Source organism: Ceratina calcarata, unplaced genomic scaffold (assembly GCF_001652005.2).
Source record: "Ceratina calcarata isolate Rehan_Ccalc_2016 unplaced genomic scaffold, ASM165200v1 scaffold97.2, whole genome shotgun sequence".
Taxonomy (NCBI): domain Eukaryota; kingdom Metazoa; phylum Arthropoda; class Insecta; order Hymenoptera; family Apidae; genus Ceratina; species Ceratina calcarata.
In genome coordinates, this window is record NW_017181113.1 from 1,018,474 (window position 1) to 1,042,458 (window position 23,985).

Below are 23,985 nucleotides of genomic sequence, written 5' to 3' on the forward strand. Positions count from 1 at the left end.
AAAAAATTCGCAGTTTAAATATGAAAATTGTCACCTCGCCGAGCTTTGCGAAGCGAGAAGAATTCAAGGACTTCGAAGTTTGGCTCGTAGTCACATCAGGCGCAATTACAGTGTACGTGAAATTTAATTTCTTCCCGAGATGATTGAGCACGTCGAAAATCAGCCCGTCGTACGATTTCTGTCCGGTTTTACTCACAGAAATTATCTGCCACGGTGGATTCTGTAATATCACCGGTTTTCATTTAAGGGACAATTGTTTGGTCCATCGTTTACCCACGTGGTACGTAGCGATTGGTAATCTGATGCCTCTGAACCCGTGTGCGATGTGAGGGAAAATGACGTCGGTCAAATTAATCCCTAAGCCAGGCGTCCACGTGCCTATGTCCAACAGGCGCACCAGCTCATCCATTTTGTTATGGGAAAAGTAGTTTCCCCAAGTGATGGACGAGGTGAATCTCCAGAGCAGGCAGCGATTGCAGCCGTCTTTGGAATGGGACGTGTCTTGTGAAAGGAATAGCTGTACGCGGTGTGCTCCGATTTCAGTTTAAACCGTACGTTAGAAGGGAACGTGGGGAACGATTTACTGACCCGGACATTCCTCAGGATCTCAGTCCGCCGTTCTTCCTTCGTCACCTCGAAAGTTCTCTTCCTCCTATTGTCGAACAGCTCTAATTCGTTTTCGAAGACATACTTGACAGCCTGCGTCAATACTTCGACCACTTCTTTTATGTAACACATCAGCTCGACCTGAAGCCAGAATCGTTCACAAATTATCTGTCGTAGATTAGACTTTACAAAGAAATCGCTCTTAACTATTCCAACTCGTTACCCGTTTTTTTCTACTGAAAAAAATTGATTATTCGCGGTAAAATGAATTGATAAAAATGGAGGTCTATGATCAATCAATCGGAACTAATGATCGATCATTACTTTGCAAAGACTGTCAGAGTTGGTCGCGTTATTCATGAAGGCCACGTTTCCACCTTCACTCAGGAAATCGAGGAAAAAGCTCATGTTCATCATATTCTGCGTTGAAGTATCAGTGATCACGTACAACCATTGGCTCGCTGGATGGACCAGTTTCAATGACCTTGCCTACGAAAGGGATTAAGTATCGACTACGGAAAATGACTTGAAAGAACAGAAGTCTCACCACGCTCATCACTTCGGCGACCACGTCTACCGTAGCGATCACCAGGAAACAATGTCCGAGCTGATCCACGTGGAAATCGTTCAACACTTTCATTATCGAACTCTTCGTCTCTCCGTTACTCTGCTTCAACGTGAATATCGATCTGGAGATCACGTTAATGTGGTTGTACGGTAATTTATCCGAGATGGCCCTCATCACGGTGCTGATCGTGTCTCTGTCTGAAACGATGCGTAAAACTGGATGTAATCTACGGAAGATCGACGCACCGAACCAAATCGTTAATCTTATCACCGAACGTATCGTCGTGGAGGATGTTGATCGCAGTCCAAGAGAGAACGTCCATCATTCTTAGGTCGAGGAATATCTGAGACAGCTCCTCTCCTGGCTGTATTAACGGTATGCTCATACCGTATTTCTCTGGGATTCGGGGACAATCCAGGTCTTGGAATAGGAATATTCGTTGAGTCCGATTATTCGATTAGGGAAATGGTATTGAAAATTTTTTAAACCTGTTATGGCGAGGTGGACGAGCTCTTCCTTCCGCGCGATCCTGTGCAGCCGCCAAGTCGAATTGCAACTCGCGATAGAGAGGAGAATCGTGTAGTCTAATTATCGAGGGATAATCGAGATTAGTAGACGATTTGAAATGAGAACGGCGACTTTACCTTGATACAGATCGACGTTCGCGTAAGAAAAAACATGAACGGCTATGTCGCTTTCCGTTTGCCTGAATAAATTGCGTATTAGGTATACGGCGTCTCGGTGCTCCTCTCTGCTCCCGAAGAAACTTCTGTCGATGACCACGGCTGTTTAAAAGAATTCCTTTAAATCGCGGTTCCTGCGTCGGGAGAAAAACCGTACCCATCGATGTGTTGGCAAACACCGGAGGAAACTCGTCGAAACTATTCCCATAGACGACGCACCTGAGCAGCAACAGAACCGATATCATTTCTACCGACACACGAAACGAGAACGCGTTTATTCAACGATATATAACCAGGGACACCTGTGAATAATGTATCACTTCATTAGTTTTGCCGATCCGTTATTACAAACCGAGACGATCACGAACCGTGCGCGACTACACCGAGCCTAATGCAACTCGGCGTATCAGGGAATCGTGAGGAAAGGTCAGTTCTTTAATAACTAACCACCGAACGATCGAATCCCCGTGGAATTGGAACGGGACATTGCTTCGACCTGCATAGTTGCGTGCATCTAGTTGATTATTCAATTCAACCCTCTCGATAATGGATATCGAAATCTGAGAAACGACGCGACGACGCTCCCGAAATTAGCAGACGTGGGATTAATTCGTAATCGAATTACGCTTGCAATAATACAATATGCGAATATTATACTTTATTTTAATAATGTACTCTTTTAATTTTTGTCGCGTGTATTTTTAATATTTATTTTTTTATTCGTTTCAAGTTTCTCTTAATCAGGTCTTTATAAATAATAAGCGACACAATGAACTTTTAAAATAGTATAGTATTATTCTGAATTTTGTCGAAAATTGAACTTTGTAACAGGAGAATATAATCAGTGAAGTAGTATCCCTTCCTGAAACTGTGAAGTTATAATTCCAAGAATTTCTGTGACACCATTTATAAAAATTACTAAACGAAAATTTTTCTGATACGTTGTCGAAAATTAATCTTTGTAATAGAATAATATTATGAGTGAAGAGGTATCCCTTTCTGGAATTGTTAACATTACAATTCCAAGAATCTCTGAGTTTTTGTAACATGGCAGGGAAAGTGTTAAATAAAAAACGCTTAATTCAATTTGACTGTACTCTTTATTCATATAATAATAAGTTCTCCGTTATAAGAATAGCGCTGTTCATAATAAACGCGCTCACTGTATTTCTCGATTTCTTATTCGAATAAAAACTATCGACGTTGCTCAAATTAGAGCCTACGCACAACTAATAACATGGCGAATCTGTTGGTCAAATAAGCCGGTATTCAGAGCAGGGATCGTTTAATTTGTCCCTCGGCCGGAAAGTGGGGACGACGCGACCATGGTGGCGACCAATACTTGGCGAGGGTATGCTAGACATGGTCAGGGATCGTATAATTTGTCCCTCGGCCGGAAAGTGAGGACGACGCGACCATGGTGGCGACCAATACTTGATGGGGGTATGCTAGGCATGGCGGATGAGAATAGTAGTGGGGATCAAAATACGGGCGAAAAAGAGGGGAAGCGAGCCGTGCGGGAAAAATTATACGAACCAATCAGGAACCGTAATGGTCGCGTTGTCCCCACTTTCCGACCGAGACAAAAATTATACGATCCCTGATTCAGACATTCAGAGTCGTGCTCCTGGTGTTCCGCGAAACGCTTTCGTGGGTGGACGTACTTGTATCAGAAAGAATATTTTCTCTTTACTTGTATTAACATTTTTCTGAAAGCCAATACAATACCGCAAACACAGTCCATTTTCAGTAGAGCCAACGGACAACTTTTGGAAGAAAATAGTTCCTGTGTGTCGCAAATAGGGAAATTGCCTATGTATATGTTGGCTAGTGTGTATATAGACGTATATCAATATTTTACATCTAAATAACAATCACTACTGTCATCAGCACAGCTGAGCCGAATTACCACGTGTTGTCAACAAGCATGGCTCTTTCGAAAAAGCAACTTAAATATCGAGTAACATTTACATTATGATAACTACATATTATATTAGTTAGGATATCATATTATCTTGATTATAGAGAAGAATTATCGAAGTTGTGTAAAAGAAGAATAAAAATCGTGTCAACATTTAATAATTAATATTAAGGTGAAGATTAACGTGTGTTTTAATGAAAAATATGATTAAGATTGCACATGGTGAAAATATATTTACTTACCTCATGAATGTTGCACAATATAAACTGTAATAAACAATATACTTACGTTTGTTTCTGTTCTTTGTAGAAACAATAACCATTTTCATTTTTGTACATACTTGGTGTTCGTTTGTACTTCGTTTCGTTGAATGAAATTGAAGAGGATTGCAAAAGGTAAAACAATTCTTTCTTTTAATAATAGTTCTTTTTATTTTTAGAATGACGGAGCTGATTCAATACGTAGCGATACGAGGCGATCTCCTGAAGACTATGGGATGGCCTGTCGGTGCAGTTATAGCTCAAGCATGTCACGCTTGCACTGCTGTCACTCATCTTTTTTATAACGATAACTACACACAAACCTACCTCGCCAATTTAAATGACATGCACAAAGTTGTCCTGGAAGTAAGTTTAATTCACGATTTTACAATATATTGATAGGATCGAGTATTAAGTTGTATATATTATGCAAAACTTCTGTCTATACAATCGTTTCAAAATAGAAGGAACATGCTGACACTTATAATATTTATGAATATAAATATTAGGTTCCAGATGAAGCCAGTTTAAATGATTTGTGTTCAAAATTGTCGGATGGGAACATTCATCATAAACTATGGATTGAACAGCCCGAAAACATTCCTACTTGTCTGGCAATAAAGCCCTATCCAAAGAAGGAAGTACAATCATATTTCAAAAAATATAAACTACTTAAACTGTGAAACCAACTAAATATTACTGTATATTAATCTCTTAGGCATAATATATTTACTTACCTCATGAATGTTGCACAATATAAACTGTAATAAACAATATATTTACGTTTGTTTCTGTTCTTTGTAGAAACAATAACCATTTTCATTTTTGTACATACTTGGTGTTCGTTTGTACTTCGTTTCGTTGAATGAAATTGAAGAGCATTGCAAAAGGTCAAACAATTCTTTCTTTTAATAATAGTTCTTTTTATTTTTAGAATGACGGAGCTGATTCAATACGTAGCGATACGAGGCGATCTCCTGAAGACTATGGGATGGCCTGTCGGTGCAGTTATAGCTCAAGCATGTCACGCTTGCACTGCTGTCACTCATCTTTTTTATAACGATAACTACACACAAACCTACCTCGCCAATTTAAATGACATGCACAAAGTTGTCCTGGAAGTAAGTTTAATTCACGATTTTACAATATATTGATAGGATCGAGTATTAAGTTGTATATATTATGCAAAACATCTGTCTATACAATCGTTTCAAAATAGAAGGAACATGCTGACACTTATAATATTTATGAATATAAATATTAGGTTCCAGATGAAGCCAGTTTAAATGATTTGTGTTCAAAATTGTCGGATGGGAACATTCATCATAAACTATGGATTGAACAGCCCGAAAACATTCCTACTTGTCTGGCAATAAAGCCCTATCCAAAGAAGGAAGTACAATCATATTTCAAAAAATATAAACTACTTAAACTGTGAAACCAACTAAATATTACTGTATATTAATCTCTTAGGCATTATGCGCCACTATAGTGGCTTTCGCGGGTCTGTGCGTTGTACCGTGTTTTAAGACTTACCATACTGAATTATATTATTAATTATTAGAATAAATTGTTAAAGTTAAAATGCGTGTATCATATATTTAAGAAAAATTATAATTTAATCATCAAACACTTCATTCTAATGTACTCGTGTAAAAAACAGTATTATCCGTCACACATTGCAGTGCCGTATTATTTATACGTAATTCGCGTTGAACTACAGAGAAACAGCCCCGCGCAAAATTCAGCCGTGCCTAAAAGGTTAAAGGTACGCGAGAACCCGGAAATGTCGGGTCTGATGATTTTGCATGAAAATCCGCAGTGTAATAATTGAACATTGAAATGGGATTGATCGGAACGTGAAAACTGTATAATATAATTATGCTTTATTTAATAATACCTGATAGTATTGACAATGTGTACACGTTACTCCTTTGCTTTACACTTGACATTATTACTAATCTAAATAGAAATTGTCAGGATATGCATTATTAACCGACGTTTGTATAAAAATTTTCCTCCGCAACTATTCAGAAATATTCATTGGACGTACCGAAGATAATAAAATCAGCGTTTCCCATTATAAAAACTCACATTCCGTCATTCCCGCCGACGGAAATACAATAATACTCGAAACTCTTTAATAATTAAACTTACGATACTGGGTAAAAATTTGAATAAAGGGAAACAGATAGGACCTTCCAAAAGCGATGTACAATTTAAATTACAAACGTTTTAAAAAATCTACTCATATGTCGTGAAATTAATTTAAAAAAGGAAGCTGTATAAATACATATAATTGCGTGTGCCAAACTGCGGTCAGTCGCATTCCGGCGAAATAAATATACATCGAGAAGCAATTCGTTTACGATGTTTTAGAAAATACAATTGGCAGTTCATTTTCAATGTAGAAACGTGGAATAATCGAAACTTTTTACACATTGTATTCTATCTGCACGCGATGAAAATTAATTTCTCCATGGAAAACGTAACGCATTTCGCAAAAGAAGATATACAATGGCGATGATATCCATAGACTAATAAATCATTTATTCGTTTTAGACCATTCCCTATCGCTATTATTACGTTGTGCGAACGATATTTGGATAATTCGGTCACCGGCCTTACTCTTCCGCCTAGGAATTAACGTAACTTAATGTAAATTATTCACGTTTACGTTTACATTATGAACAAATTGTCGTTTAAAATTATGATGCCGTTTCTAACCGCGTTCGCGGTGATAAGTTCTAGATATTTATGTACACGCACTATTTGCGGACGCTAAACACTGTAAGTACACTTATTTACAACACCCGATGTGGCAAGAAGATTATTCCGGCATACATGTATGCGTATGCCAAAAAAGAAAAAAAATATATATATTATGTAAAAAAATATACGCAGGGTGTTCGCTCTGGCAAATCGCAAGAGGTTTCAGTCGTTTATAGTACAGTGAAAACCAACGATCTATACCGAATACAATAAAAATTGATTAAAAGAAGAACGTAGAATGTCACATCCTGGTTTTAATTCCCAGAAAGATGTTTCACTGTGGTTTTAAATGAATCTTTCCTTAACGACTTACTTTATTACATTACAGACGGTCGATGAATGGCGCGAACCATAGGAGTGAACACCATGCATATTTCTTTTTCTTAAATAACTCGCTTCATTTCACGTTAAACTGAATAAATTGTATTTTTACGATGGAGTATACACAAAGGTCCTTGAAAATATGTACTATCTTCCTTATCGTGCTTGTATCACTGCCCTTCTTTTCCTTCTTCCTCTTCTAGCCAATCGTGAAGAATGTTCCTTCTTCTCTGAAAACATCCGTAGAGGAAAGCAAAATTGTAAACGTTTGCATAATGCGAAATTCCGTTTGCAAATATAAAGCGTATGTAAAAGAGAAAACTTGTGTAGATACATTCAAAGAGAAAACAAATGGTTTCTTTGAAATTATACGAGTACGATGCTTTGTACAAGTTTCCATTGATTATAGACGAGTTCATTGTTGATTGTTACATATTAAAAAATTATGTCATCGTGCGAATAAGCGATGCAAAGAAAGAAAGTGGTAAGCGGATATTTTACAAAGACGCAGTCAAATATGTGTATTTGTTAACTTTTCTAAAGCGATACGAAGCTGAAGGCAAACAGAAGCGTAAGCTTCGACACAAAGTGTCGTTTTCAAAAGAGTTTAATTACAGCAACGCGCGTACTTAGCGATAGAGCGACGCAGGTAAAATAATGAAACTGGCAAAGGAAAAGTAGTCGCAGATTTCTCGAAGGTCTGCCTTCGGAGCAGATTTGTTATTTAGGAGCATAGTCTGCCGACTGCGCATGCAAACAACGTTAGCATAACTACGGGACTTGCAATTACCAGGACCACGTTAGTTTGGGAGAGCAAGGTGAGACGAGTGATGAGGGCGATCGCGGTGGTGGTTTTGGTGGTTGTAGTGGTGATGGTAGTGGTAGTAGTATTGGTAGTTGTTGGTAGTGATTAGGGCAGCGCACAACGAGCACTTATTGCTCGGCTAGATTTTCGTTTGGATCCGTATACTCCTCGTATTCCGCTCCTTGTTCCTCGTACTCCGTTTCTGCAGGTTCAGACTCTTCGACAGCTGGTATCGAGGTGCTAGTGATCTCCTGCTAAGCATAGACGAGAATCCAAGCGTTCGTTGCACCTACTTACAATCCCTTACAAACCCCCCTCTTCGCTATTTACATTTACTCCCGATTACCCAGAATAAGTAAAGCTTTCTGATAAAAATCACAACCCAATTAATCAGTAGTTCTCAATCAAAGTAAATTTGATAAAGATTAGTATACTCGTTACGATATAAAATTATGTTGAGATGAACTTCTAATTCGTCAAAGTCGTCTTAATCACATTTTTAAAGATTTAATTGTAAGATTAGGGACGATCGGGGAAGAAACAGTTAAAACGCAACGGGAGTATTAACGGAGGGATGAAAACGTTTATGGGAAAAGCGAGATACCTGGGGTGGTCTCCAGCCGCATCCTGCTAGTGGAAGTCCGTCGAGCCCTACTGGACAGGGTGCGTCCAATCCAGGTACGCCTTGATCTCCTTTGCTGCCCTTGTCGCCTTTTTTACCGCGTTTCCCAGACGGTCCCTGTGTTCATACACGAAAACGCTTCAGGACTCGAGCGACGTACGCACAGGCAAACGTATTCGCGGACGTGCAAATAAGGCCAGGCACAAGAAAAAGAGATGTACTCTTTATGCATAGTAATAATCGATTAATTGTGCATAATACGCAATTGAGCATGAACGTCCAACAAAGGCGTCGAGAAACAAATTTTCCGTTCTTATACTCGGTCCCCCGTGTACTCTGAACCGTTTCGATAGCTCGTTTTGTCAAGTGTCGAAATAAGGAAACGTGAAAGTATGCTACATTTCCATTTTCGCTTCGTAATCCCTATAATCGGTAGACTGCGTTTCGGAATGAGTTATTAAATCACATTATTTACAATATACGCTGGTGGCAGCATACGTAAGCGTGTATGGATCAATGGAGAATCGATTTGTGAAGTGACGATCGTTCTAAAGTTCATCCTGTACTTCCGGGGAGAGTCACGACTCGAATCCGATGATTTTGCAATGAGAACATGGAAATGCATAGTACTAAATGCTGATAATGAACATGATGTTACGATCTTAATAATAACGTGATTAAGTACTTATTTAGGACGGTGATTAGGCTGATTAGAAATAATCGTTTTCGGTCTGGAACGAGGAACTCTTTTCGTCTATCAGTAAGATGTTCACTCGCCGAGCTCTATGATTTTCTTGCCCAATTATTTAATTACTGATAGTCTTTTTTTTAGATTAATACTCACAGATTCGCCGTTAGCACCTTTCTCTCCCTTCGGTCCCTGGAATCGGTACGTCAAAGTATTTATTCGTTAAGTGACGCTCATGCCTCTGTTAATATCTGTTCTACATGCACGATTTTTCTTGGTCGAAACAGAATTTCTTATTACACGTACGATTTTGCTGTGGAGAAATTGCTTGCGGAGATAGAAAGTGTGACCATAATCACGAGAGTGCGTCAAGTAGTGAAAGAAGCAAGCTATAATTTCATTATCCCCCTTTTTACATCGCGAGTTGGACGACAGTTTGCAGTTCTAATTTCTTAGAAATTCTAAGTACAAATTTAGAGAATTGTGCGTTTCTCCTTCTTTCCAGACTAGAAATTTTTTGCCCATTGAATTGATAAAGCAATTAAACGATAATTTTTACTTGGAATTTAATTGTTCTATGAAAAGTTTTAAGCAAACTTATCGAATTATCAAAATTGTTAGTTTAATTGTGCATGTAATTTGTGTTAGGTATAAACACGTGAATGTTAAATTATGTTTGTAAGGTAAATGCCAGATTTGAGAGGCAGGTTCTGACAAAGTTTGCAGGGCCGAGGGAACGTGCGAGGTGTTAATGTAAAGAGGGAGAGAAGCGTGGAACAGTAATGTTCGGGCCCTCGTGCAAAAGGAACTAAAAAGAGAAAAAATTTTCGGGGACAGTCCCCGGGGTAAATCAGGCAGATGTATCGTCGTTACCCCGGGCTGGTTAGACTGTGTGTCGCAGTCACACCGAGGGGCGAGCGATAATCGAATGCCACTGTACCTCCGTGCCAGGAATTCCGTCGGTACCCTGGGGATAAACAGAATGCGTCGTTGATGTCTCGACGGAACGTGTAATCGAGTTTCAGCCGAATGAAATGTGCGATCATTCGGTAGAAATAAATCGTCGTGTCGACGATTCGGCGTCGTACCCTTCGCGGGCGGACAGATTAAATTTTGAAATAATCCCCTGCCACGCGGTGCTCGGAAGCGAATTCCCGCGTCAATACTTCTCTCGAGTTTCGGCCGAACATTTCTCATAAAAAACTTTCGAAATGTTCGCCGGTTGAAAAAAAGTTACGGAATCTTTATGAAGAAACGAGGAGTCGGGGGCAAGAGACCTTCAAGCTTATGGCTGTGATCAATCGAAATATTCTCGATTACAGGGAAAGTAATTTCAATCCGAGGGCCAATTACCACACAAACGTAATTTTATAGGAGAGTTACTTACAGGTAGGCCGGGATCCCCTCTCTCGCCCTTCGTGCCCGGGTCTCCTTGCGCACCCTGTAAATACGAAGAGATAACCGAGTATTGTACTTCTTTCGTACATCGAAACAGTACCGCGACTTAATCTACTTAGAGCTGAATGATGAAATTGCAGTATGAGCGAGATGATCGAAGATCCGATTAATTATAAAATTATAACGTATGGTTTAAACGGGTCTCCCCGAGGATTGCTCACCTTCATGCCGTCTAATCCTGGTGGCCCCTGAAAGGCAGAGGAAACCTTGTCAAATTCATTGAAGTCACCTGACAATCAATATCGAATATGCCGTTTCAAATGTAATTTATTATTAGGAAAACTTGATTAGACGCCTTCCGCCCCGACATTCACAGCAACATTGTACCCTGCCAAGCTCCTCAGAAACGCCCTTCCAATCATGTTTCTTATTAAAAATCATCGTTCTCGAGTGTCAAATAAAAACAGGGACTACTACTTGTTATATCACGTAGTATCCTTCAAATAAAGGAATTCAGCTTGTGAATCAAATACTTGCACATTCCTCGCGGTTTAAAAATTAATTTATAAGCGAGAAATACAAAAAAAGTTTTTTTCGCCAAAGTACGTTATTTTAGTTAGAGCGAGGCAAGTGTACAATTAATGGGCGTTAGGCAAAGGAGAAAGATAAAGAAAGAGGTAAATTCGAATTCAAGAGAACTGAGGAAAAAAAATTAAAAAAACCAGCGGATTTGTTTTTTTTTTCTCTTACTGGTATGCCAATTACGTTTCCAAATACCTTCGCTGTACAGTGTATCACGAGATGGCATAACGATCCAACAATTACGTTTACCCGGTCGTGGTTGCAGCAAATTAACACGTGTTAATCTCTATCTCGCGATCTCGATATGCGTGTAATAATGTATACGATTCGTCAGACGAGACGCAAGTAAGGATTCGCGGACAGAACGAGAGTAATAAACTAAATGTATGTGAAAAATAACAGTTGAAACAACGATCGTCGGATCGCAGCCAGAGCAAAATGCAAAGCGGTAAGATGTTCACTACAAGGTGGTGAATGTGAAGCGTTAAAAATTTCGAAAGGGCATTGTATAGAAGCAAAGGACACAGGCACATGCACATTCTGTTTATTAATTGGGACAAATTGTAAAACAAAAGTTGTTAGAGTTAATTATTCTTATACGCAAATACGTCGTTCGTCATTGTTCTCTATAATTCTCTCCTCCGTTTCAATTTTGTTTCTCATCTATATTTCGTTTGTCCGTTTTGTTTGTTAATCACCAAGGCGCGCCGCCGATTTACAATACACACATACGCACGCACGAAAAAATGTTATGTGCCTCCTCCCCGCATACCTCACCATCGTTATTAATATTACTATCCGTTGTCATCATGCATGTATATATATATATATATATATTTTTATACATATATATATATGTATGTGTACACACAGCCACACCAATGCGTGTATACGTATATACGTACGCATACGCAAATTGTATACACACGCACACGAGTCACGGTGAAGTTCCCTATCAGCTTTTTTCTCAATGAAGAAAATTCGTCTGCATCCGCACAGTTACGTACGCAGATGCATCGACGCCTATCGCCAATAGTGTTCACTCGCGTTATCATTTGAAGTGCCTGCACGATACGAGGAGCTTCATATTTCTGCTCATTCCGTCGTCTTGTTAGGTATATAACTATTCGCAATAATTTCTACACATCTCCATCGAAGTTATTACACAGCAAAAATCGGTAGCTAATCCGTTAAACTCCGAACCGAGGCAAGCGAGACGTCGTTAAACGATTTGTTAACACCACTACGTTTGTCGATAACTATTCTACGTTGTACAACTGTCTGCTTTCTCGTGTTCAACTGTGGAAATGAACAGGCGATTCCGCGTTCTTATCGGTGATTAAGATCACAAATAATTCGCTAACACGTATTAATTTTCTTTTTCTCCTTGTTGAGTCGTTAAGTAAGTCGTTGGCAATATCATCTATGCATAATCACTATCGTGGTTTTAGGCCTCGATTACTTATTATCGTTTACCAATCTATTTCCGTCTGCTCTTAAATTGGATTTAAGTACCTCTCGTTATTCGCACGCGATGGATTCTAGAAATAATCGTGCCGCATTCGCCTAAGCTATTGATTAGCTCTCGATGTACAAGTATCATTAATTAAAGAACGTTCGCGTGAAATAATAATCAGCAGATTGAAATTTAATAATTGAAACACGCGGGAGCATGGAGGCGTAGAAACGAAATAAATAATACGGTTACTATTATGCGCAAGATGATACATTATGTACTCGTTAAGTACAACTTAAACAGAAAATTAGAAAAATATCAAAAAAATAGTTTCGAGCTTCGAAATCAGTTCAGAGGAGATATAGGTACAAGAACTGAAGAGGAGCACGAATTTAACAACAAACAAATGGAAAATGTGGTATAAAAAAAGATCGGTGAAGGAATGAGTTTGAACAAAATAATCTGCGTAATGCTTTTTAGATAGCTTATAAACTGTCGTAAAAAGTTTTTTTCTTTTATACATAGCGATCTATCACCTTAATCTATCGTTTTAATTTAAATCGTTTAAGGCAAAATCTTAGCTTTCGTACCGCGGTACCACGTATAACGCTAAAACTTCATCGTTTCAATTTAATTAACATTCCTCCCTCGAGTGTATGCAGCGCATACACGCGTAGACACGCACGCACAAGTAGTTGTAGAGATTAAACATAGAATACGATGGACAGGACGGATGGTAGTGCGAACATCCGCTGGAGATTACTTTGGATAAATAAATGTACAGCACCGACGTAATGCGTATCCGTATTTCGTTACCCAACCGAAGGCAAGGAGAAATGAAAGATCCACTGGACGACGTTACTCGTACTGCATATGTATATTGAATATCTATGGAAGACGCTTCGTTCCTCTCCCTCTTTTTCCCTCACACATCGACACGTAATCCATAAAATGCAGAAATCATCATCGACTATCCTCTAGTTCAAGTTAATTTACGTTCTGCTACACTTTGCACAGCTGAAACGTACCCACTATGTAATACAAGTGTGACCACCTTACTTATTGCCGCACCGCACAACGTAGGACGCGAACTCCCATCGACTCGGTCCCGTACGATTATTCATTTTTCAGTTAAAGTCCTCTTTATCCATTGGTATGAGTGTCTGTTTGTGTGCGTCTGTACTGCGCGTGGGTACTACGTTCGGGAACGTGATATCACAACGGTGCCCGCAACTTTTGCGACGGACGGTCCTTTAAGCTCCCTGCTATTCGTTCATCGTCGAGGATTATCGTTAGTAGATTCCGATAACAAGCGATGAAGCTACTTAAGTCCACTGTGCCTCGGTCAATGATACTCTCTGTGTGTTTCAAAATAACGACTCGAAAGCGATTTGCTAACATTCATCCGCGCGGTTACATTTTAATCCAATAAATGCTAACGATATGACTGTAACATCGAAACTTGTCCACCGACAAGATTGTTAATCCAAATTGAGATCCCCTTTCGAAGGTACCTCGCATCGGCTGCGTTCGTCTTGTTGCCCCTCGAGTCGCTTTCTGCGAGCTTTTCTTTATTTTTTTCTCTCTTCTTTTATTCACGCGTCTTGCGCAGCGACCGCGATTGATATGATACAGGAAACGACGCGCGAGGTACTATACTCGAGAGGCAATCAAGGATCTCCCAGAGAGGACGCGAAGTAAGTAAGACGTTGAATCGTCGAACGAGCCGACGACTGATTACACTGGTCGTTAGTGAATGCCTAGTAATAATTCAGCAGCGAGGCCAAATAACGATGACGTTAGGAGCGAGAGGTCCGCGTTCTTACCATGGCACCAGGTTTCCCGGCATCCCCGGGCTTCCCGGATTCTCCCCTCAGTCCCATGGGGCCCTGTAAGCAGACAAACATCTCAACAGAGTCCGGCAAATCTGTATAAAAATCTTTTCACCAGCTATTTATTCTTAGCATTGTTCTTGCGACATCTGATTTCTTTTTAATTATAGGAAATGCGTTTTTCTAAGGTACATAAACTTTTGGGATTCACTGTATAGCCAATACATCCTTAATAACGTTCTCGAACAATTTCACGGGAAAGTTTAGTCGAATGCAAAAATATTTATATGAGTTACTAAATTTTCGATCGATCGATTTTGGCATTTTGTCACGTGTCGTGACCTACAGAGCTTACAAACCTAATCTTGAGAGGAAAATACGTACGGGCAGTCCCATTGGACCAGGATCTCCTTTGGCACCCTTCTCTCCCTGTAACGTGAAAAAATGACCCATTGAGAATGCGTCTCGCGCGTACCAATCCTTCTTCTCACCCTCCTCGAGATCATACGCTAAAGGTCTATACTTAATGCAACTTATAAAAATGTGTCGATTGTTCTAATAACGTGTAATACACGAAACTCTTGTTACAGAATTGTAATTAAATAATGAAGTGATCAATTAATTGTTAAAGTGATTACTGACAGGATCGCCTTTGGCACCATCGTGTCCTCGGTCGCCCTTAATGCCTGGAGGACCTTGAAGACCAGGGGCACCGGCTGGACCGGGTGGTCCCGGCGGTCCCATTATCTGCGGACAATTAATTGCGCAACTCGAAACGAGACTCCTGTTTTATTCAACCGCGGAAAGCGCTTTCAGCGAGATTAGATACGAACGGAATCGAATTTTCGATCGGTACTTACCACTTCGCCGGCATTTACTTCGAACGTACCGTCTCCCTGCAATAAAAGCGAACGATGTAAACGTAAATATTCTTTCACGACGTTAATACTTTAACTACGCCCGCGGCACGAATAACGAATTCTGCTACGAGCGAACGATTCCTGCCGAGCATTGGTACGTACCTGTCTTCGCCTAAGTTTTTTGTATTTCTGTCAGCGGTAGCCCCGTGTCGCGTCATGAAAAGAAATAGATTTTATCACGATGTTGTTGAATGGGTATCGTTAAAGTGGTATGCCGTGCTCGGGCCTCCGATTTCCAACCGATTGACAGCGCTCGAGTACGTCGTACTTGTCACACGCATCGAAACCAAAGGCCCAGAATTACTCGCAGCGAAAATTGATGGATATTCAACGACCCTCTCGGCCGGCTCGACGACCGGTACTCTACACAACAATCAATTATATCGATTCTTTCCCCCCGTTGAATGGGAATATAAATGGGAAAGATCCGACGCGAGAGGGTTTTGATATTCCATCTGCTGAGCGTAAAGTATTGTCGAGAGATCGACTCACCGATTCGCCTTTCTCTCCTTTTTCGCCTTTCATCCCTGGATAACCCTGTTTACCGACGAATACGCGTTAAACATTTATTCGAATCCGGGTTCAGGTTCGATAATCGAAGAAACGGAAGGGATGAATAATTTACGTACCGGTGGACCAGGCAAACCTGGCGGTCCCATAAGTCCGGGAGGTCCGATATCTCCGTATTCGCCCTTTTCGCCCTTAGGTCCAGAAATTCCCTGAGCAAATAATTGATACGTTCTTCATGATACAATGACAATCTATGACGATTTGACAATTAAATTATTACACCGTGTGACGTCGAGGATGCATGAATATTGACTGATTGAAAATTAACTAGGCAGTACGGTTTACGTACCGGCAATCCTGGAGGACCCTGAATACCGACTTCTCCGTCCGTTCCATTGAATCCAGGAAAACCAGGCAACCCTTGATCGCCTTTCGGTCCTGAAATTACCAATTATCGCTAGTAGGAATAAACAATAATTCTTATTCCTGATGACTTAATTTGTGACATTTTTTGCTAATTAGCACGAACTCTCTCTCCCCCCCGCGCACGCACGCACACTTCCCATTAATTTGCCTGAGCCGAATATCTTTTACCAATGAGGAAACCAATTCTATAGGACAAACAAACCACTGGAGACACCATTGATTGACTTTTCCAATTAAGATGTTTTTCACTTAATTGGAATGGCAGAATTTCGGTTCGGTTGAACCAGTTAAGGGACGGAGTAGTTTTTAAAAACGTAGAACAGGCCGCCCGTATCCACTCCGAGGCGATCGGAGGACATCCGTTAGATCGGAGGGAAAACCAAAAGAAAACGGTTCGCCGTTGATATCAGAGCGGAGGAAAAGGAATTCATTGTCATCCGTCTTTCTGTTGAACTTTCTCGCAGAGGAATGGCTCTTGGGAATCTACCTGGCGAGCCCGTGTCTCCCTTGGTGCCTCTTTCTCCTCGGTAACCCCGTTCTCCGGGTTCACCCTTCGTACCCGGTAGACCGGGCGGACCTCTCATCAATGCCACACCGCTTTCACCCTTGAAACCCTATAATGTAACACTGCAAGGTCAGATTCAACCAGGTCCTCCATATCTTTCTTCAATCTTTTTCTTGTCCGCTTACATCAAACTTTCTTTTTTTTTTTTCTCTTTTTATTATCGACGAAGCGTTAATCGATTTCGTTCGGGTAGGACGGGTATACGGAAAGGATCGGTTTCGTCGGAGACTATCTACGATCCCCGTGATCGATTTTGACACGACCTCCATCTGCGTTATCCAATTTCATCTGAATTTGGAACAAGAATGTGCCGAAATCGTTCGAGCGGGATACACGTATTAAACACTATTAACACACGAAATCTAAACACGCTAACGTTTAATTCGAAACACAAAAGAGTACTACGGGTATCGCATGCAATATACAATAATGGGAACGCTTGTTAGTGGGATCAAATTTAGTAGAAACTGGAAGCTATTAGAACTCTTTTTTTTTTGTTCTCCCGTTTCCTCTTCCATCCCGGCGTACGCCACGTACAAAGTATACACAGAATGTGCGGAATTTAATGAGAGGGATGTAACAATTAATCCAGCCGGTGCTCCGTTACCCGCTGCTTTCAGCGTGCGCAGTTTTTCCCATTTTTATTCCTTCTAATGCTTTTATAATTCACAACAGAAACAACTCTTAATAAAAATAATCAGTTGTATACTTCAAAGGTAATTAATCTAGCTCGTTGATGTACCTTTTACGTGGCGACTGGACGGGGGGAAACATAAGAATGAATCAGAAAGGGAAAACATTGACGAAAAAAAATGACACTGATGGTATGTAGTCATGAAATATGGCGTATGACACTCGACGTAGATTTTTTTTTCTTTTTAAAGCTATATAGTCTTTGAGGGGCTGTTTGATACTTACGCGACAATCGCAGGCTTGCATCGATCACCGGTCGATAAAGTTGCGAGAGCCTCAAAGCCGGGGGTAGTAGTATTAGTTATTAGTGATTTGAACCGACACACAGGGGAAGAAGTAGTGTGGTGTTACTTGCTACATTAAACACAAATTAGTTACACAAGCTACGTACACTACGCCAACAGACTACTGACTAGACTAAAAGATAAGCGACAGTCCCTCACTCTCTCTCTTTCTCTCTCTGTCTGTCACCCTTTCTTTCATTCTGACCCTCTCTCCATCCCATCTTGCTCCTCCTATCATTTTTAATCTCGCACACTTTCGCTCTGATTATTAGAACTTCGCAACTGTTATTAGTAGACGAATCAGACCCATCGTCAGCTGGTCCAGTGAATTTTACAAAAGTAGAAGCACTGCACATATATAGTATATAAAATTAATTTTGCAAGCTGCGCAAAAATCTTCTCGAGAAGAAAATTACTGTCGCTCCGCGAGCTTCAATGCTCGAGGAGATTCGAACAAGGAATGCGTCCGTGAAATACGGCCCAATTCTCGAACTAAAAGTGGCTCGATTCTCTTCCCTTCTCGTTTTTAGGGCACCGAGGAACTTACAATTTACGAGGGCCGAATTCTCCTTTCCGGAAACTCAACGATGTTCGTTCTGCGAAATTTCTCAAGTTTCACGAATTCTACCGTCTTGTCTAGCTCGATAACACGGCTGCATTCTACCGATTTCGATTCGTTCATTGAAATGCTTCTAGCGCAAGACGAGACAGCGTAGTTTATCGACGTCGTACTCGATCGCGGCCGATAACGGTAATACAATTAGCGATTCGTACGCGAGGCAACACGTTCCTCCTCGTTTGTTGCGTCGCGTCGCCGCCGCTCCGAGGACCGAGCACTCCCCGATCGGACACGTTGCGAGAGCGTAATACTTACGGCAAGACCTTAAAAAAAAAGAACAAGAACACGTTAGACGGCGATGAGTCTTTTTGAAAGTTTCTTTCTCTTTTTTTAAGCCGTCGTTAGGGGGTTTTAGTGCGCAGGTGTGTAATTTCGTCGCATCCATCACAAGATAACTAGAGTATTCGTCCTTTCGCTCGACGAGGAAGACCCTTAATAACCGCGCGGTCTCTTCTGTGACACAAATGTAGCGCCTCCAGAAGCAAACAATTACTGTAACCGGAAAAAGGTCGAGTCTCGAGTCGATCATTTCGCGTGTACGTGTTATTTGCTGCCACCAACGTTTCTCTTTCGATAACCGGCACAGTCGACCGTCCTTTACGGTGTCTGTTCCAGTTACGCACGCATCTGTTATAGAAAATGTTCTCCGCGCATTAAGACAGCGTCATTCACAATAAAACTACTCCGTCAGATTGGTAGAACGATCTATTTTCTCCTGTTTATTACAACAGAAGTCTTGTACAGCACTTGTCTTAATACCAGCAAGAACATTGACTATGTCTATCGTCGTGGAAACGACGATGCAATTTAACGGCTATTTATTTCACTTTATTAAATGAAAAGGGGCAGGTGATTGTGTAGTGCCATACGTGTCGCATGCTCGCATGCGTGCCCGATAAGATCGTGCATGTGCTTTCCTTCGTGATTTCCATGCAGGTGTCGTGAAGCGTGAATAAAACTGTCGCGTCGTTTCATATAAACCGAAGTAGCATTACTTAGATCTTGAACCTTACGTCGATTTCGATTATGCAAATATTTCGTTTGCCTCGAATTCGGTTAAATTCCTTATTTTAATTCACGTCCCAAGAATGTTCGCTATCTTATTCCGAGAAATCGACGTTGTACGTTCGATCAGATTTGCATGCAACTCGTTACCAAAAATAAGCTAATAATATGCTTTTATCGTGCATTACATATCAGAGGGGGATTTAAATTCGAAAACGAATCTCTGGTGAAGTACGGTATTTTCACAATGGGGGATTATCGGGGGAGGATCGTGGTACGTGGAGGAAGAATTTTTCTTTCGAGAACGTGGCATTGAGGGGAAGTGGATCGGCTGAGGACGGGATGGTTCGTACGGTCGATTTGGTCGGTGGTTGTTCGCCGGAGGACCTCGCTGAAGCTTACCTTCTTCCCTTGCTTACCCCGGACACCCTTTTCTCCCGTCAGACCGGGTGGTCCCATCGGGCCCGGCTCCCCCTTCTCGCCCTGGGGCCCTGTGTGCGTGTACATCACGTGCATAAAATAAAACGTGACACTCCATCTGTTCTCATTCGCACTCTCGCTCTCCGGTAAAATCACATGCACGTCGCTAATATTTCTCCGGTAACATCCTTTCACGAAACGCACACCGAAATTAAATTTAATAAACTCGAATACTATCGTTTAATATTTTGAAATTTACTCGAAATGTCTCCAACGAAAAATAAACGAAATTAATAAATCATAAAATTTTTTAATCAAAGCAAGAAAGCAATAAATAAATTGGAATTAATTAATTGTCAAGGTTGTACCTACATACATTTATCCCAGAAATATAAGCACGTAGGCATTTAAACTGGTATATAATCTTTAGTGATCCACCCTAGACACATATTATATACGACGTAGACTCGGAAACCGTCGAGAGCATAATTCAAATCGCTTTATGCGGTCGTACTATTATGTCGCTTCAACGTATTATGCCTGGCTATCAGTCTTGAGGGAATTTAAATTATACCGCGTATATACCTACCAGGTGGTCCTGGTGGACCAGGGGGTCCCTCGAATACTCCAGTTTGAAGTTCTCCGTTCAAAGACGTTGTTATACCTCGTTCGCCTTTATCACCCTGGTCACCCTGCGGACGAATAATGTATCATCAATTAATACATGCTTCTAAACAAGATCGATGAATCCGATAAGATGTCATAGTTGATCTTTTGGTGCAGGGCTCGTATTCACAGATAAGTAACATAATGAAATTCTCATAATTCAAAAAGTAAAAACAGACTTGATGGTATTATGTTAAACGCGCCGCATTATAATACCATCGATCAGTGCCATGAATTCTATTCATGAGTGACAACTCTGAAATTTTATACTGCATCTAATAATAGAATGATGAGGTGGTTCTTAGGACTGATTCGTCAAGTTGTGACTGATTGTGAGTGAAAAGGGTGTTTAGGAGATGTGTGTAATGTTGATGCGGCGTGAAATGATTCGGGCGTCGGCATTACCTTTGCACCGGGAAGTCCCGGGATGCCAGGAGGACCGATTGGCCCGATCGGTCCTGGTGGTCCTTTCTCGCCCGCTGGCCCGATGTCGCCCGGAACTCCTTGCCTGCCTTCGTGTCCAGGAAGACCTTCGGCGCCCGGAGGACCGGGTGGCCCCGGCGGTCCAGGTTCGCCCGGCTCTCCCTGTTACGTTTCCAAGAGTGTTACGTCGTTACCGCTTTTCTTCCGGCGAGAGCCCTCGACAAGAGTGTCTCTCGGTACTCGTCGGTTTGTGCCACAGACGGAAGGAAACGGGAAAGGAGCAGCGGAGAAAAGTGTCGCCGTGATGAAATACACAAACAGACAGACAGAAGACAGAAAGAGGAGAGAAGATGATAGAGAGATTAAAGACAAGATGCGGGAGGAATAGGATCGCGGATAGAGACTGAGAGAAAGCGTGTGGAAGAACTGTGCACGGAATTTCCACGACACGAATTAAGTTACTCCTAAATAAGGAAACGATACATAAATCTTTCTTTCTGATTATGTACATAATTAATAATGGAAATAAATGGAAAAAATGTATTCCGCGCACAGTTTTCAACCTTGAGATCGTCGTGCACATGTGGAATAATACGCAGCTTGATCAGATGCAGATACGTATTAAAGTTCACGTACATATATACACACACGCGCATTCATACACATATTCTATATCCATGCATTCTATTTGTCGTGTTCGCTGCTAGACGAACACGACGTATTAGTAAGTCTATAAAAAAAAGTCAACTTTTATTACAATTCATAAGGTAGAAGAAAACATGCGATATACGCACGTGCTTTCGGGCACTTTGCCTTCAAGAAGGGTGCGTTTGAGAATTTGCGTGACAGATTCGTAGGTAAAATGGCATGCAGAGAGAACACAGGACCGTGTTTTCTTTTCGCCATTTCGAACGTCTCCTCGTTGGTACGCGTTCAAAATTCAATTCGATTTCGATCCAATTTTTATACCCCAGCGAGAATAAAAATCGTACAGCCTGAAGGTTTTGAAATTTAAATGCGGAAAATGCACTTCGTCTACCTTTTTTTTTTTAAGCTTCAATCTCTGTCCACACTCAAATATGTATTCGGTTTAAATATTCATATTCGATTTCTGTAAATGTAAATTGACTTCGTGAGGTGTCTACAGTTTTACGCGTTACTACGAACGTTCCCGACATCAACGACGACAATTTCAATGGTTCAATACCTGTATGACTACTTACTGTCAATAAAATCCAGTTAATATCGAAAGAAAGCTTTTAGCTAATTGCGCAATAAAAGATATCGTTCCCTACACGGCCCTGAGGAAGAAGGTTTAAAAGATTGAAATAATACTTGGTTACGAAGTTCGTAAAATAAGAAGGTGCAGGGTTGTATTTCTGTCCCCAATGAACAGACATAAAGGAATGTTTCTCGTTTTAATTTGCGAAGCGTCATCACCAAAGCTTCCTTTATGTACGCCATTGCTCGACTCACCAAGCAGACGAAGTGGCACTAAATAGATCTTAAATAAAAATGAAATTCGGCGATCATTTTTCTCTTCATTTTCTTAATGCTTGTGTTTATGACTTCTGAAGTAGGCATCGAGTAGTTTTTTGCTCGTTAAACGTACTATACCAGTGGGAATCGAGGCGTGTTTGAAATACGCGAGACTCTTCAAGTAGTTCTCAAACGTGAAAAATACGAAATCGAATGGCTGGTGAATCGATGACAAAAAAGGTGGAGGAGGACGGGGTCCACGGGGGGGTAGGAGGGACTCCCAAAGAGCAGGCGCACTTACTTTCAGTTGTATGATGCTCTGCGCTGAGATATTATGCCCTTGCTCCTGAAGTGCCTAGAAGTAGGTCAACACTACGGGTAAAAACCAAATCGCTACCAGACCAAAAAACATAGAGGGGTTTAACGGGTGTAGGTGGAAAAACCTAAAAACGGATCGCTCCGGGATATGTATATCTATATCTATATGTATGTATGTATATGTATACGATATGTCTCGTTTCTCATTGCTCTTCCGAATCCAAGGCATGCCCAGAGATACTCCTAAATACTGTAACTTAAATTAAATACCATTACCAACCAAAAACCAAAGACGACCAAGTGCGACGATCGCGTCTCGCTAGAAGAGTACCTCACACTTTTTTACGTCCTTACGTAAAACGTAGGATACCGAGTTAAATTTCCGAGACGGTTTTCATTTTTTTTTTTCTCTTGGAAAGAAATCCAAAGTTGAAAGTGGTACCGGGTGAAATCGGATGTTCTTCAAGGCGAAGGCGTCGCCGCACTTTGAATCAACGAATTTACGCTACACCGAAAGCACCGCACGAGGCAACGACTATAAATGGGATTGCGTCTAGGAGAAACTCGAGGGGTATAGATTCCAAACGACGGAACGAAGTGCGGACTTGGTGGTTTTCACGTAGGGACGGTGGGACGGGGAGGCGGTACGACAATCGGCGGTCGGGGATAAATGAAAAGGAGCCGGGAGGGACGGTAGTAGCAGCAGAAGAGAAGAGAAAGGGTACGTGAGAGCAGCGGGAGCAGCGACGACGAGAAGAGATTTTTGAACCGCAACACTTTAGCCGTGTGTTGCCTTCCGAAGAAGAGGCCGGTTACCTTCAGAGCGACGATTTCCGCATAGCCGAGTGTCCCGCCGCGGAGCGTCGTCACCGACCTCTTTAACCCTAATCCCTGTGCATTGACCCGTAGGCGGAAAGATGGTTTACATTGTTAATCTGTATCTGTATTCGGTGATCGAAGAACGTTTGACGAGAAAATAAAAAAGTGCGCCACTCGCCACGCTGCCATCAAGCCTCGCTAATGAATATCTGACAGTCATCAACAATCTTCAACTATGCAATCGTTCACTGACAGACCTGATCGATGATTACAAGCACATTTGCATATATGGTCCGTGCCAACTTTAATTACAGTCAGGAATTG

The 23,985-nt window shown here is 41.2% G+C and overlaps 4 protein-coding genes across 20 annotated transcripts in view; 2 read left to right on the top strand and 2 right to left on the bottom strand.

Moving 5' to 3' along the window:
* The window catches only part of Ir93a (Ionotropic receptor 93a), a 6,649-nt gene extending 4,482 nt beyond the window's left edge, over positions 1 to 2,167 (bottom strand). The window contains exons 1-9 of the mRNA XM_026819166.1: positions 2,015 to 2,167; positions 1,819 to 1,959; positions 1,663 to 1,758; positions 1,445 to 1,594; positions 1,154 to 1,371; positions 931 to 1,095; positions 589 to 747; positions 278 to 517; positions 35 to 220 (exon numbers count right to left, since the gene is read on the bottom strand). Of these exons, the coding sequence (XP_026674967.1) occupies positions 35 to 220; positions 278 to 517; positions 589 to 747; positions 931 to 1,095; positions 1,154 to 1,371; positions 1,445 to 1,594; positions 1,663 to 1,758; positions 1,819 to 1,959; positions 2,015 to 2,102 (1,443 nt within the window). The 5' untranslated portion in view covers positions 2,103 to 2,167. The remainder of the gene's footprint in view (positions 1 to 34; positions 221 to 277; positions 518 to 588; positions 748 to 930; positions 1,096 to 1,153; positions 1,372 to 1,444; positions 1,595 to 1,662; positions 1,759 to 1,818; positions 1,960 to 2,014) is intronic.
* A 1,505-nt stretch (positions 2,168 to 3,672) lies between these two features.
* LOC108631877 (putative peptidyl-tRNA hydrolase PTRHD1) lies at positions 3,673 to 5,951 on the top strand. 2 transcript variants are annotated; one of them, XM_018036080.2, is made up of 5 exons: positions 3,675 to 3,817; positions 3,883 to 3,950; positions 4,218 to 4,404; positions 4,548 to 4,756; positions 5,512 to 5,951. In XM_018036080.2, exons 3-4 carry the CDS (start codon positions 4,219 to 4,221, stop codon positions 4,719 to 4,721), a joined length of 360 nt encoding a protein of 119 aa, XP_017891569.1. In that variant the 5' UTR covers positions 3,675 to 3,817; positions 3,883 to 3,950; position 4,218; the 3' UTR covers positions 4,722 to 4,756; positions 5,512 to 5,951. The 2 variants fall into 2 exon arrangements, with proteins under 2 accessions (XP_026675035.1, XP_017891569.1); XM_026819234.1 differs by lacking the exon at positions 3,883 to 3,950 and having other exon boundaries at positions 3,673 to 3,817.
* LOC108631878 (putative peptidyl-tRNA hydrolase PTRHD1) lies at positions 4,946 to 5,951 on the top strand. The gene is made up of 2 exons (XM_018036081.2): positions 4,946 to 5,159; positions 5,303 to 5,951. Exons 1-2 carry the CDS (start codon positions 4,974 to 4,976, stop codon positions 5,474 to 5,476), a joined length of 360 nt encoding a protein of 119 aa, XP_017891570.1. The 5' UTR covers positions 4,946 to 4,973; the 3' UTR covers positions 5,477 to 5,951.
* The window catches only part of LOC108631876 (collagen alpha chain CG42342), an 82,534-nt gene continuing 64,458 nt past the window's right edge, over positions 5,910 to 23,985 (bottom strand). For 5 of the 16 annotated variants that reach the window (XM_026819221.1, XM_026819220.1, XM_026819224.1 and 2 more), the window contains 21 exons: positions 23,659 to 23,745; positions 22,826 to 22,879; positions 21,028 to 21,207; positions 20,546 to 20,648; positions 19,939 to 20,027; positions 16,858 to 16,984; positions 16,294 to 16,382; positions 16,064 to 16,153; positions 15,927 to 15,971; positions 15,537 to 15,563; positions 15,375 to 15,410; positions 15,157 to 15,261; positions 14,899 to 14,943; positions 14,509 to 14,571; positions 10,866 to 10,892; positions 10,634 to 10,687; positions 10,187 to 10,213; positions 9,403 to 9,438; positions 8,541 to 8,675; positions 7,922 to 8,190; positions 7,274 to 7,361 (listed from right to left, as the gene is read on the bottom strand). In XM_026819221.1, coding sequence (XP_026675022.1) covers positions 8,065 to 8,190; positions 8,541 to 8,675; positions 9,403 to 9,438; positions 10,187 to 10,213; positions 10,634 to 10,687; positions 10,866 to 10,892; positions 14,509 to 14,571; positions 14,899 to 14,943; positions 15,157 to 15,261; positions 15,375 to 15,410; positions 15,537 to 15,563; positions 15,927 to 15,971; positions 16,064 to 16,153; positions 16,294 to 16,382; positions 16,858 to 16,984; positions 19,939 to 20,027; positions 20,546 to 20,648; positions 21,028 to 21,207; positions 22,826 to 22,879; positions 23,659 to 23,745 — 1,545 coding nt within the window. In that variant the 3' untranslated portion in view covers positions 7,274 to 7,361; positions 7,922 to 8,064. Of the gene's footprint in view, positions 7,372 to 7,921; positions 8,191 to 8,540; positions 8,676 to 9,402; positions 9,439 to 10,186; positions 10,214 to 10,633; positions 10,688 to 10,865; positions 10,893 to 14,508; positions 14,572 to 14,898; positions 14,944 to 15,156; positions 15,262 to 15,374; positions 15,411 to 15,536; positions 15,564 to 15,926; positions 15,972 to 16,063; positions 16,154 to 16,293; positions 16,383 to 16,857; positions 16,985 to 19,938; positions 20,028 to 20,545; positions 20,649 to 21,027; positions 21,208 to 22,825; positions 22,880 to 23,658; positions 23,746 to 23,985 lie in introns of all 16 variants that reach the window. The other 11 variants (XM_026819223.1, XM_026819222.1, XM_026819230.1 and 8 more) reach the window with 11 other exon arrangements.